General features: G+C 30.6%; 1 protein-coding gene across 1 annotated transcript; it reads left to right on the plus strand.

Annotated features, from left to right (window-relative positions):
- The first annotated feature begins 10,559 nt into the window (after positions 1–10,559).
- On the plus strand, positions 10,560–12,668 carry LOC125812173 (proline-rich receptor-like protein kinase PERK15). The gene is made up of 7 exons (XM_049491670.1): positions 10,560–10,781; positions 10,841–11,051; positions 11,311–11,437; positions 11,506–11,577; positions 11,658–11,841; positions 11,924–12,056; positions 12,144–12,668. Exons 1-7 carry the CDS (start codon positions 10,630–10,632, stop codon positions 12,390–12,392), a joined length of 1,128 nt encoding a protein of 375 aa, XP_049347627.1. The 5' UTR covers positions 10,560–10,629; the 3' UTR covers positions 12,393–12,668.
- The last annotated feature ends 679 nt before the right edge of the window (positions 12,669–13,347 follow it).

Consider the following 13,347-nt stretch of genomic DNA (forward strand, 5'->3'; position numbering starts at 1 on the left):
GTATTTCTTCATCGAATTTTACACCAATTCCGGACAGTTAGTCAAGAACACCCTGAAAATCATTAATACGATAAGAAATATGAGTGCCCTATTTATACCTGATGTTCATAAATTATTTCAACAGAAACAATTTATTGTTGCCAGTCTTCGAAGCATAAAGTGTCTCAAGCTTATCCCATAAACTTCTCGCATATATCTCATTAACAATGTGATTTCTCACATTATCTTCAACCCATTGTATGATATAGCCACAAACCTTTAAATGCTCAAATTCCCAATCCTCATCATTCATAAATTCGGGTTTGTTAGAAGCAAACACAGATAGATGCATTTTCTTGACAAATAGAAGATCTTTTATCTTGTCTTTCCAAGTATGATAATTACTATCATTCAAACAAACTGATGTGAGGCCAAAATACATATTTTTAATCATTATTTGCCTCACATTTATTATTTATATTTGTCCTTTTTGAGCATAGATTTTATATTCTTTTTTTTTTTTTTTTTTACCCTCCCCTAGGAACTCCCACCTCTTTTGATCCCTTGGTGACTCGAACTCGCAATCTTTGGGTTAGAAGTAAGGGGTGCTTTCCATCCGAGCAACTCCCTCTCGTCGAACATAGATTTTATGAATTGTGCTTAGTAGTGTATTTTATTTGTAGGATTAAATTGATGGAAAAATAAAGAAGTTTGGAGCTAAAATGAATTAAAGATGAATTATTGAAGAAGAAAATCAAGAAGATAGCCTAATAGATTAACTTTTATATAATAATAATATTTTATATATATGGCAAAGAACAGAATGCGAATTTTGAAGGAAATAAATATGTGCCACGTGGCAAATATCCAAGGGAAGACCACGAAGAGTTGGAGTCGGCTACAGTTTCACGCGGAATCCTTTTAGGTTTTGAGTTTCTAATTTGTTTCGGACTCAATTATTTTATTCAGGATTTACTACATCTATAAATAGCTCATAAAAATAATTATTGAGAGAGAGGGATGAATGTAGAAAATCACTTTTGATTTAGGATTTTATCTTTTCTTTCTCTTTTATTTATTTTACATCTTTTCTTTGAATGATGGGTTGTAATTTCTCTATGTCTATGTGGAGTTAACCTTCTCGTTCTTGGATTATATTTACTTACAATATGATTATTTAGTGATTTTGATTCGGCATGATTTCTTTATCATATTAGTTGTTCTTATATTCTTGTGATTACTATTTTGATGCTTGATCACCATTGAAATAAACATATTGTCCAAATTGAACTCGGGAGAGGAATAAGAGGATAGAACGTGGAATATAATGAGCATGGTTTTCTCTTAATAATTAGGGTTAATTTGTATCTAGGATAGGGATATACCTAGAAACCATGTTTGATCACTATACAGGAAGAAATCGTAATGTTCGGTACTTAATCCAGCCTATCCCCGCTCAACGATGTAGTTAGGTTATTATTTATTGTAGGCGATTAGAGGTTGGGAGACCATGATCATACATTTAACCCTGTGAATCAATAACTAGATAATCAAATAAGTTGATGAAATTGATGCTAAACATGATTGTTAGTTAAATTATAATCCTAGATCGATTCATTCATTGATTCTGTAAACATCTATCTTTTCTTAGTTAATTGTTTTTTAGTTATTTTATCTTTATTTTTAGTTTAGTTAATATATTCATCTTTTGAAATCCTCCCCTTAAATAAATAATTAAAATTAATATAATTTAGTAAGAATAATTAATTGACAAGTCCTTTGGGTTCGATAATCCGATTCTTTTAAGAGTCACTATATTACTTGTGCGACCGTGTACACTTGCGTGTGCAATTGGAAGCAACACAAACCATCTTGCTCATATTTGACTCCATCATTCAAATAGATAATCATAACAACCAAATGCTCTAATACCACTTTGTTGGGAAAGGCAAGCACAAAATAAATGTGCATGACAGAGCAATAGCGGAAGCAAACTCAAGTCAAAACTTTCCCTTCTATTTGAACCAAGAGAAGACAAAATAATGCAAGAATAAACAATGTTTGAGCAGCAAACAAATCAACCAAGCAAGAGAATTAAATCAACACATGAGACACCAAATTTAACGTGAAAAACCTCTTCGGTGTGAAGAGTAAAAACCACAAAGCCAAAGCTCCACTATAATCAACAAGAGTTACAAAAATGTTCTCCAAAATAACCACTAACAAAGTGTCAAACAATGAGCAACACAACTACAAGATAGCACAAAAAACTAGAGAAAAAAGAGAAGCAAAAAGGTCAAACCGCAGCTGATGTTCACGAGAAAAAATCTGGAGCTACAGGACTCCAAATCACCCTCTCTCAGTTCCCAACGAAAGATTAAGTTGAAAGAAACAAGCTGTCCAAAAATCAGCTCAATCAGATAATAAACGAAGCGGGAATCGCGATTTGAAATTGGTTGCTAGGGCTTGTGCGAAAATCTGCACTTTCTCACTTTTCTCTCTATATGACTGCTCTCAATCTCTTGTGATTCTTTAAATAAGACCTAAAAGAAAATCTTACATATGCACCATAATATTGAGCTTATGGGCAAAAGTGGGCTAGTCAAGAATGGGCTAAATTTATCCACAAAGAAAAGGAAGGAATACCCAAAATCTTGGACTTTTATTTATTCACATATAAAGGAAAAAAAACTCAAAACCCAACAGTCAATGGCGGAGCCAGAACTTTGACAAAGGGGTGTCAAAATATAAAGAAGTAAAATCGCGTAGAAGTCAAGGAGTGTCAATATGTAATATATATACATAAAAAAATATTTTTAGTTTAGCTACACAATGTAATTTTCCGACGAAGGGGTGTCGATCGACACCCCTCAACTTCATGTGGCTCCGCCACTACTAACAGTACATAAGTGTATTATGCCACGTAGGATACGTGTGTCTACTTCAATTTTACAATATTAATATATTACCATACTAATCGATATGGAGCTCAAATATCATATCTTGCGATGGACCATGCTCTTCGTTTACACCAATCCCTTCTTTGGTGTACAATGTATTGTAGCTCCCAAAAAAAGGACAAAAGACTCATTACAAAATAACAAAACCTATAAAGGAGACAGAGAAAGACAAATAGAGGATGTACACAGGGAATATCTTACATCTCAAGAATCTTCCATTCAAATATCAATAACTCATAAAATGAATATATGACTTCTCCAATAATTTAATGCGACAAGACAATAATATAACTTTACATAATGCTTATAAAATAGAAATAGTAATAACTAACATGAAAGTAAAAGAACTATACAAGTGCTACACAAAAAGAGAAATTAAGAGGAATATAGTTCTTACTTAAGGTTTTAGCATTTTGTGTAATGTGAAGTTCTGACTCGAAGTTACTGTGAAGTGTGAATTGAAAGCTAAAGGGTAAATGCATTAACCGGTAAGGTATTGAGATTAATATTTAATATTTATGTAGAAGTATAATAGTAAATTATTATAGTCTTAATGAAGTAATTATGTTTAAAATTAAATGATACTATAATAGATACCCTATCAAACAATACAACAAAACATATGAAAACGCTCATATTAAATGTTTAAGATCAAATAATATGATAACAAATTTTTACATTATTGACTTCTTGGTGAAGAATTAAAATGCTTCTTCACGAACATATTTGCGAAAGAAATATTTTAATAATAGTATATTTTGAGGTGTATTTTAAAAGTAAAAAAAAGAACCGAAAATTAACCGAATCTTACCGATACCAAAGAAAAACCGATATGATTGTTTTAAAAAATCTAATTTTGGTTATACATTATAAAATACCCGAAAAAATGAGATAGCATAATTTTTTTAAAAATAGCCGATCAAACCGTCCCATTAACATCCCTATTTAACACAATATGGCAGATAATTTTATGTTTTCTCATATTTCATGCACTTCAAATTTCCTTGGTGAATTGAAAAATTCGTTTCTTTCCCAACTTACATAGACAAACAGTTCTACAAAAGAAGTTATTATTTCATAATTTAGTGGTTACAAGTATCGTGTTATTAGCCTCTTGGTAGATATGACTTTCAGTTTTCTTCTATCGTAGTTTTCAGATTGTTATATTTTAATTTTATCATATTCCTTCATGTTATTATTAATTTGCTACAAATAGTTGTCCTATATTATTATGCTCATATATAAAGTAGTTTGTTTTTCTTTAATCTTATTTGTTTGGAGTGTTTGTGTATCATTACAATTTTGAGTTTTGATATCAATGACAAAATTTTACAGTACACTTTTTATCTTAAAAATATTATTTTATTTTTTTAAATTTTACACTTAATAATATAACATATACACAATAATTTATTTTTAAATATACATTTATTATTAATTAATACAATACACATATAAAAAATACAAATAAAGTTAATTATAACTAGTAAATTATAAAATTTTACCAATAATATCAAAATTAGTACTACATATATTATTTTCTTTGATACAATCTGTCAAACAATATCTCATAATGATATATTTTTGTACATGTGGAAGACTTTTTTTCCTTTAAAATTGAGAGTCTCAATGACCGGCGGACCCCGACCACTATATTAGTACTCTGTCCCCTACCATTATATTAGCACCCAAAAAGTGGACGATAAAGACTTAACATCAATGTGCATTATATTAAATACTAAAGGATCGTTTGGAGTATTATTTATATATTAAAAAAATCAATATAATAATTAATATAATTATGTTTAGTAATAATTGACAATTTTTTGCTTCAAAATAACTTAATTAGCCTCCATAACTATAGTTTGTTAGTTACAATTCATAGCTGCATGTTAGAGGGAGAAGATAGACGAGCGAGATTAAGAGAGGGAGAAGATAGACGAGCGAGATTAAGAGAGGGAGGAGAGAGGCGAGTGAGAGAGGGCAGAGAGTGGAGAGAGGTATATTATATTCATATATCGGTTAGATGATTGTATATATGTAACTAGTATATATGTATATGTATCAATAATTGCATTTGTATATCTGCATACAATTTGTATCATATAGTATACAATTGAATCGAGTTCAAACATTTGTATATCCAGTCTCTCTCGCTTTATACAAACATAAATTATCCATTTGTATTTGTAAAATTTGTGTTTGTATAAAGAGAGAGAGAGACGTGCAGAAGATAATTGGGCAGGGATATATTTGTATGTGTATAATTATATGTGTTTAAGGCGAAGAGATATATATGCATTGTATTTGTATATCCAATCTCTCCTCGCTTTATACAAACACAAACACAAATTATACATTTGTATTTGTATAATTTGTGTTTGTATAAAGTGAGAGAGAAACTGACAGAAGAGAATCGAGAGAGAGGCGAAGGATAGATGACTGAAAAAGAGCAGAGAAGCGAACGAGATTTCAGAGAGAGGCGAGAGAGAAATGTAATTATAGCTAGAAGTAAGTTCTGACTTGTAATTAATGCAAATCGTAGTTATGTTAGCTAATTAACTAATATATGTTTGCTTAACCACGTAATTTCTCCATAATTTAATTGCTCTATATAAATTTTAGTGTACTATATATGGTGCTTAATTGGTTATCTATCTATAATTCCACATAACTAATACTGAAGAAATTTATGATTAATTATTTTATATAGGATAAAAGATGGAATAATTAAACGTTGCATAACTTATACTTTCATTACTAATACATGCATGACTATAATCCTTACATTACCAAATACCTATATGACTCTAACAAACATTCAAGTGACCCCTAATAGTTACATGAAACACTAAAATTATCCATTTATTAAAATTTGCATAAACTTTAATTATATATTGTTTGGTTGCGAAAATTGGAAAAAAATTAATCTCTATATAGAATCTAGCATAAGTTATACAATGCTCTATTATTTTTTTCATTTTTTCCACTTAAAACATAACATTGTGTTTGATTTATGTTTTTTCTTTTCTACACAACTAATATATATATAAGTTATGAAAGAATCATGATCTATGTATATTATTTTATACATGATAGAAGATGAAATAACTAATACTTAATGCATAACCAATATTTTCATTACTAATATTTACATAACTAATCTCTTCATTATTAATACCTGCATAACTATAATCACCGACCAAATTGACCTCTAAATATTGAGGTTTAACCAGGGCCGACTTAACAAGATTGGGGGCCTGTAGCTAAATTTAAGGGAGGGGCCCTAATATTTTATTTTGAGCAACTTACAAAAATGACTATATTTATAGGGTTATTAAAGTTCAATAGCTATAAGTATGTTATTTATAAAAAATAACTACAATTTATATCTTTTTCTAGCTGTATTTCTTTATATGTTTTTACTTTTCTATTTATACACTAATACAATTTTAATTACAATGAACTAAATAAGGAGCATGTATTAATTGTGTAGCATATGAATACATTGAATTCAAATTGGTATATCTATTTATAAGACTTAAAGTATTAATATATCAAGAATACAAGTATTTATAAAAACGTAATGTAAATATATCAAACAAGGTAAAGTATGACAATTAACATATGAACACGACAATTTGAAAAATGAATACACATTGTTGTTATTCAAAAAATGAATACAATATAGTATATATATGAATACATTGTTGTTAAACAAAAGATAGATACATTGGACAACAAAGAAACAAGAAAAATGGAAAATAATAGAATGTGTAGGTATCTAAAAGTGTGTAAGTATTCGCTTGTATACAAATTGATAAATATAACAAACGTCAATCTCTCTTTGGTCAAGTTTTTTCTGTAATACTTGAGGTTTGGTGTTAACTCATGTATTTGTTTATAAAAATATAGTATTAATGTATTCAATTATACTTGTATTGCCTAATCAATCTTTTAAATTGGATAGATTACTTATGTATCCAGATATACTTGTATGCACAAATCACCATTTCAACTTGTGTTAATATTACAATACAAGTATCTATATATATAAGTATTCTACTATATACAAATTTGATAATCACGCAAACCTCAATCTCTTTTTGCTCATGTTCTTCCTTTACTATTTTTTTTTGTATAACTATAACCATTGTAATGGACAAAACAAAACAATTCTTCAATCGAACCCCTATAAAAATAGATGAAAATGTAGATGGATACAAATATAATCTTCATAAAAAAGAGAGAAAAAATCAATTACGTAAAAAATACCTGATGAATTTAAATCACAATCACACAAACCTCAATCTCTTTTTGCTCATGTTCTTCCTTTACTACTTTTTTTTATAACTATAACCATTGCAATGGAGAAAACAAAATAATTCTTCAATCGAACCCCTAAAAAAATAGATGAAAATATAGATGAATACAAATATAATCTTCATAAAAAGAGAAAGAAAAATCAATTCAAAGATACTTTTCAAATCACAAAAATTGCTCCTAGAATCATCAAAAAGATCATAAATTGGAAGGAATATGGTAGGAAAATTTGAGAATATGTGATATTGTAATATTGATGAAAGAGAAAGTATATATTAATGAGGATAAAAATGAAAAACTGATCACATAAAATGTGCCTAGACATAATTAATTATCCTTGTATTAATAATTTTCCTATTTAATATTTAATAACTTTTCTATTATTTGTATATAATTAACTTTGCTATTTATTGTGTAGTTATATCCATATAACATAAAAAAATAAATAAACTATAGCTATTTATTTTAAATATATATTGATGTTTGCCATATTCTGTAGTTTTTCCTTTTTATTTTTTCATCATATATACTTTTATTTAAAATCTATTTTTCTAGCCTTTTTAGATGCGAAATCATTAGTTATTGTTTTATAATCGATTTGTTTTAATAATTCCTTTTCAATTGATAATATAGCTAATCCATTCAATCTCTCTTGAGACATCGTTGATCTTAAATAAGATTTAATCAATTTTAGTTTTGAAAAACTTCTTTCGGCTGAGGCAACAATTAGAGAAACTGTTAACATTATTCTATAAGCAATATGTGTATTTGAAAAAGAATCAAGTCTTTTATTTGATTGTATATTTTCGTTAGATCATTATCTTCTACGTGTATTATTTCTCTTAACACCTTCAATTCAAAAAATAAATCTAAACTATCAATAATAGAATAACTATTATGTGTTAAAGTTCAAGGTTAAGACAATATTTTTAAAATTCTCAACATCTAGTGATATCAATTTACCACTAAACAAGAAACAAAAAAACATTTTCATATGATTCAATTGGTTCAAATCTATTTTGAACTGAAAAAAAAATAGATTCAATATTTTGTGATTTCGTTATCAAAAATATAAAGTAATCAACTCTAGATTCAAGGGACTATGTGATTTCGTTATCAATATTTTCATCAAATTGTTTCTTACGAAATTCGAGTTCTATATTCATTTCATATGCAATTTCCTTAGTAGAAATCATAACACACATAGTACATATAATTTATTTATTTTTAAAATAGCATTCATAAGTAATTTTAATTTTTTAAAATGGAGCCCTCCAAAAAATAGGATTCCAAACGATTGCTTTAGTGGCATAGGGGTTAAGACGGCCCAGGGTGTAACAAGTAAGTCCAGCAACATTTGTGTGTATGGATTTTGGTGTAGGGAATGTCTTATTTGCTCAGCTGTCATGATCTGTAATGAGGTGATGTCTCACTCTACCAACAAAAATAATAATAAGAGAGACTCTTCTTCTTTCCAGGTCATACAAAGAAAAAGAAACCAAAAAGGCTCAATAGTGTGGATACAAGGAAAACATTTAAATTTGATATATGGGTTTTCTCACCTTTTCTTTTGATTCCTTTCAATTATTATGTCTCTCCAGTAAAAGTTACTACTCTTTCTTTTTCACTGTTCCTAACCTAGTAAAGACAAAAACTTTTTTACTACTCCCTCCGTCCCTTTTTAGTTGTCCACTTTAGAAATGGCACACAGATTAAGGCAACAATGATTAGCACAGTGAAGTTACAATTTTACCCTTATGACAACTTTTCACTTCAAAATTACAACCACTTATTTGAATTAAAGTGAAATAAATTGGAGGGAAACAACATACACTTTTACAATTTTCAAGAAGTGTAAATAAGGGTATAATAGGAAAAAATTTGTTGTCCTTTCTTGATTTGTCAAAATGGACAACTAAATAGGGACAACCAAAAAAGGAAATATGGACAAGTAAATAGGGACGGAGGGAGTATCATTTACATCTCCTCTTTTGATCCTAAGTCTTTCGAAAACAATCTCTGCCTATAAAGGCAGGAGGGATAAGGTTTCTGTATAGTGGTAAAGACAAAATTTTTGTTAAAAGTGTTAATGATTTAATATATATATATATGAAAAATAATTTTTGACCTATATACTCACTCCGTCCACTTTTAATTGTCGTGGTTTTCTTTTTTAGAGTTAAATGATAAGTACTTTGTCTAACATTTTACGATGTATTTTTTCCTTATCATATTGATATGAATGCAATTTATAGTACTTTTCGTATAATTTTTGAATAACTAAATTTTTTGTTTAAAATATCGAATTAATGTAATCTAATTTAACTTTGAAAATTAGTAAAAATTGACTTTCGAAAAGCGTAACATGACAATTAAAAAAATGGACAGAGGGAGTACTTCATATAATTTTTCGACGAAGGGTGGTCAAGTGTCCGACTAGCTACCCTAAGCTATATGTGGCTACCCCACTGTCTGTGTACATAGTATATCCTAGCCTTCCTAAATACTACTTGTGAAATTACATTGAATATATTGTTTGTTATTGTAGTTATAACTACTCATTACACTGGATATATATTTTTGTTGTAGTTACAATTACTCATTACACCGAATATGTTATTTGTTATAGTTACAACTACTCATTACATTGAATATATCGTTGTTGTCGGAGTTAAAAAGCTACTGAGATTGGATGACAACCTCTCTCCATTATGAAAGGTACCCCAAGACTTTACAAAAACACATTTTATTAGTAATTTCATGTGAAAATTTGAGGTTTGTAACATCCCCTTATATCAAGATTTTATCTTATTAAGATAATATTATTCTTTGTGTGTGGAAATTGTTAAGACATACACCTTTAATGCCAACTATCTTTCTACACAGAGGAATCAAAAAGTACTTGTACAACTGACAAGGTATGTAATCTTAACTGAATTGGTGTAAAGAGAGACAGGATCTGAAGAAAGCTACTCATATTAATTCCTTTTTCTTTAGTTTTACTGAGCAGGTAAAAGAGGGGCTCTTCAACTATGGTAGAGCTACTTTCTTGAATGACATATGTTTGTGTGAATGCATGGACAAGAAAGTGGGGTACTATGAAACTTTAGCCCAATGAGTTGTCTTATGGAAGGAAATTGGCTGCATTGCTTCCTTACCATTCTTGAAAATCAACATTTCTCAGTAATTATATTTTTTTGAAGTAGTACATAATAAATCAAGAGGACCACCATTTCTTGATCTGAACTTTAGTACTGATGGAGTAAGTTGCTACCTTTATTCATTCATGAAGAAGAAGGACATGAGACTTTTTCAACAGTAATTTGAACCACAAACTGTCAATGTTCAAATTGAATGATTTTCTTGAATGGCAAGTTCATTTGCAGCTATAGCAGGAGGAATTGGAGGGGTTGTAGTAGTGTTCTTGGGAGTGATTTTCTTTGTATGTTTTCGGAGTTTTCGCGGAAGGAAGTATTCAAATAGGAATTCAGACTCAGCTTCTTCAGATCCAGCTGCAGTAGGTAATGTAGCAATCATCACTATCTAAGTATGGAAATTTACGCGATGCTAACTCTAAGTGTTTCAGTGGAGCTGAAAAGGGGAGGATCTTTTGGTCCACCAAGGCTGTTCAGAATGGAAGAATTGGAGAAATCTACAAAGCATTTTGATGAGAACAGTCTCATTGGCTGTGGGAGTTTTGGTCTGGTTTTCAAAGGATTGCTTTGTGATGGAACTGTTGTTGCTATAAAAAGGCGTTTAGGGACTCCAAAACAGGAATTTACTGAAGAGGTATGTTTAGCTATTTAAAGGGGGTGGGTTGATTGTTTAATTGAATTACAAGAAAAGGGCAAGACAACAAGGAGTGGATTAGTCCTACTCATGTTTTCACTTCATTCATTCCCTTCTTAAGGAATCGATACAATTCATATTCCTGTTTTAGAAGTGGAAACCATCTAATTCAATTTTATGTCTCTAGTACTGATCACTACACATATGATTCTAAAGCTAGCTAGCTAGCTATTTTCTAACTTTGCATTTCGAATAATAGGTTGCTCGTTTATCAAGGATTCAGCACCGCAATTTGGTCAGTCTTTTAGGCTACTGTCAAGACAGTGGATACTCCATGCTGGTTTTCGAGTATTTGCCTAATGGAAGCATGCACAATCACTTGTATGGTAGGGCTCTATTGAGTAGACATTACCCGCGATTATATGCCAAAGCTGAATATTGGTTCTTTTGTCAGACACAGGAAAGGAATCTGCAACAAAGCTAGAATTCAAGCAAAGGTTATCTATTGCTATTGGAGCAGCTAAAGGTATATCATAAAGATTCGTTCGAGTTAAAGTGTCCTGATTTATCGAAGAATGACACTAAATTTGATCTTAAATGTAACAGGTTTAAGTCATTTACATAGCCAACACCCTTCAATAATCCATGGGAACTTTAAAACAGCTAATGTTTTGGTTGATGAGGACTTCATTGCCAAAGTTGCAGACGCGGGGATTCTAAAGCTACTCGAGAAAATTGATGATGCAGGTCCTTCTGGCTTGAGTTCTTTCAATGCTTTTAAAGATCCAGAGTAAATAGCACTTTACCTCATTTGAAGTTGTAGAAACTTGACTTTGAATTACTTTTTGATTCGTTTTCTGTTCCGTGTTTAGGATAAGCCAAATCGGAATTCACTGTGAGACAAGTGATGTTTACAGTTTCGGAGTATTCCTGTTAGAGCTTGTAACTGGTAGGGATGCTTCACATATAGATGAATTTGGATCAAACCAAAGTGTACTTGATTGGGTAAGTTAAAAGAACCAATTCAATATCTTCATTTGCATCATTCATCATGTTTATTACTGAATATGTTTATGTAAACTTGGCAAAAAGGTTGAAAAACAGCTGAGTTCAGAGCAGTTAGTGGATCATAGGCTGCTAGGAAGCTTCACTGCAGAGGTTATGAGGGATTTCGTCAAGATAGCGTTGAGATGCATGAGTTTCCCTGGTAGATATAGACCAACCATGGAAACGGTCGTGTTGGATCTTGAAAAGATTCTTGAGAGGGAGATGATCCACACAACTGTTATGGGAGAAGGTACTTCCACTGTTACTCTAGGGAGTCAATTATTTACAAACTGAAGCAACGACGGAGTCATCAATAGTAAGAGAGTACACCTAGTCTGTTTTCATGAATGAATTCGGCCTTCGGGCTACAAGTAAATGTACATCAGCTTAAATAGCTTTTCCCTCCCCACCTTCTTCTGCTTCATCTAACAAAGCTAGATGAGCAAAAGGCCGGGGCCTGAATTATTAATCGCAACATTTTTTCGTTTAAAGTCCAATACCCCTAATAGGTGTTTAAGGACATTATTGTTTGATTCATGAATATTATTCATCATGTTTGATAGAGTTGATGTCATATGGTGAAAGAAATGATCCATTTTAAGATGAAGTTCATGATATTAGTACTCTTGAAATTCCAGTAGTTTATTCTCATTGGATTTAATCTCAAGATGAATATCGATATCCCGGTGCAGACCATGAATTAGAAGATCTAACAGCACATGAACATGGTCACATTTGAAGGTCAAAACATCCAAATTAAGTATGGACTCTGAAATAGAGTCCAGTAAGATACCTCCAAGGACTTAGAAGGCGAAAATCGTTCAATAAGATAAATGGTCATAAGAGATTTCTCAACCTTCAGTATCCAACATGTTTCTGTCATTGATGTAGTCGTACTGGATATCACGAAACTGCTATCCTGCAATGTAGTTAACCATTCAATCAACTTAGCCTAATACCCTTGCCAAAACGAGCACGTAAAGTAGAAAAAAAGGCATAAATCATGTTACAACCATAAGGATAACTCGTTAATTACCATAGTTAAGCTAATTCATTCTTGGACGTTCATAGTTTTGATGAGTTTAAGTTATATAGACTAAAAGTATTCGTAATAAAAAGTCAAAATTTTCACTTAAATAGTATGCAAGTAACTTTTTGCAACACTTTCTTGGTAAATTTGAGGCTCCTTATCCCACAGGCACATACATGCATACAAAACCCGAGAAACATACCAACTATTACCTACCTC

This window comes from Solanum verrucosum, unplaced genomic scaffold (assembly GCF_900185275.1).
Source record: "Solanum verrucosum unplaced genomic scaffold, falcon-dt-bn FXZP01000115.1, whole genome shotgun sequence".
Classification (NCBI taxonomy): Eukaryota; Viridiplantae; Streptophyta; class Magnoliopsida; order Solanales; family Solanaceae; genus Solanum; species Solanum verrucosum.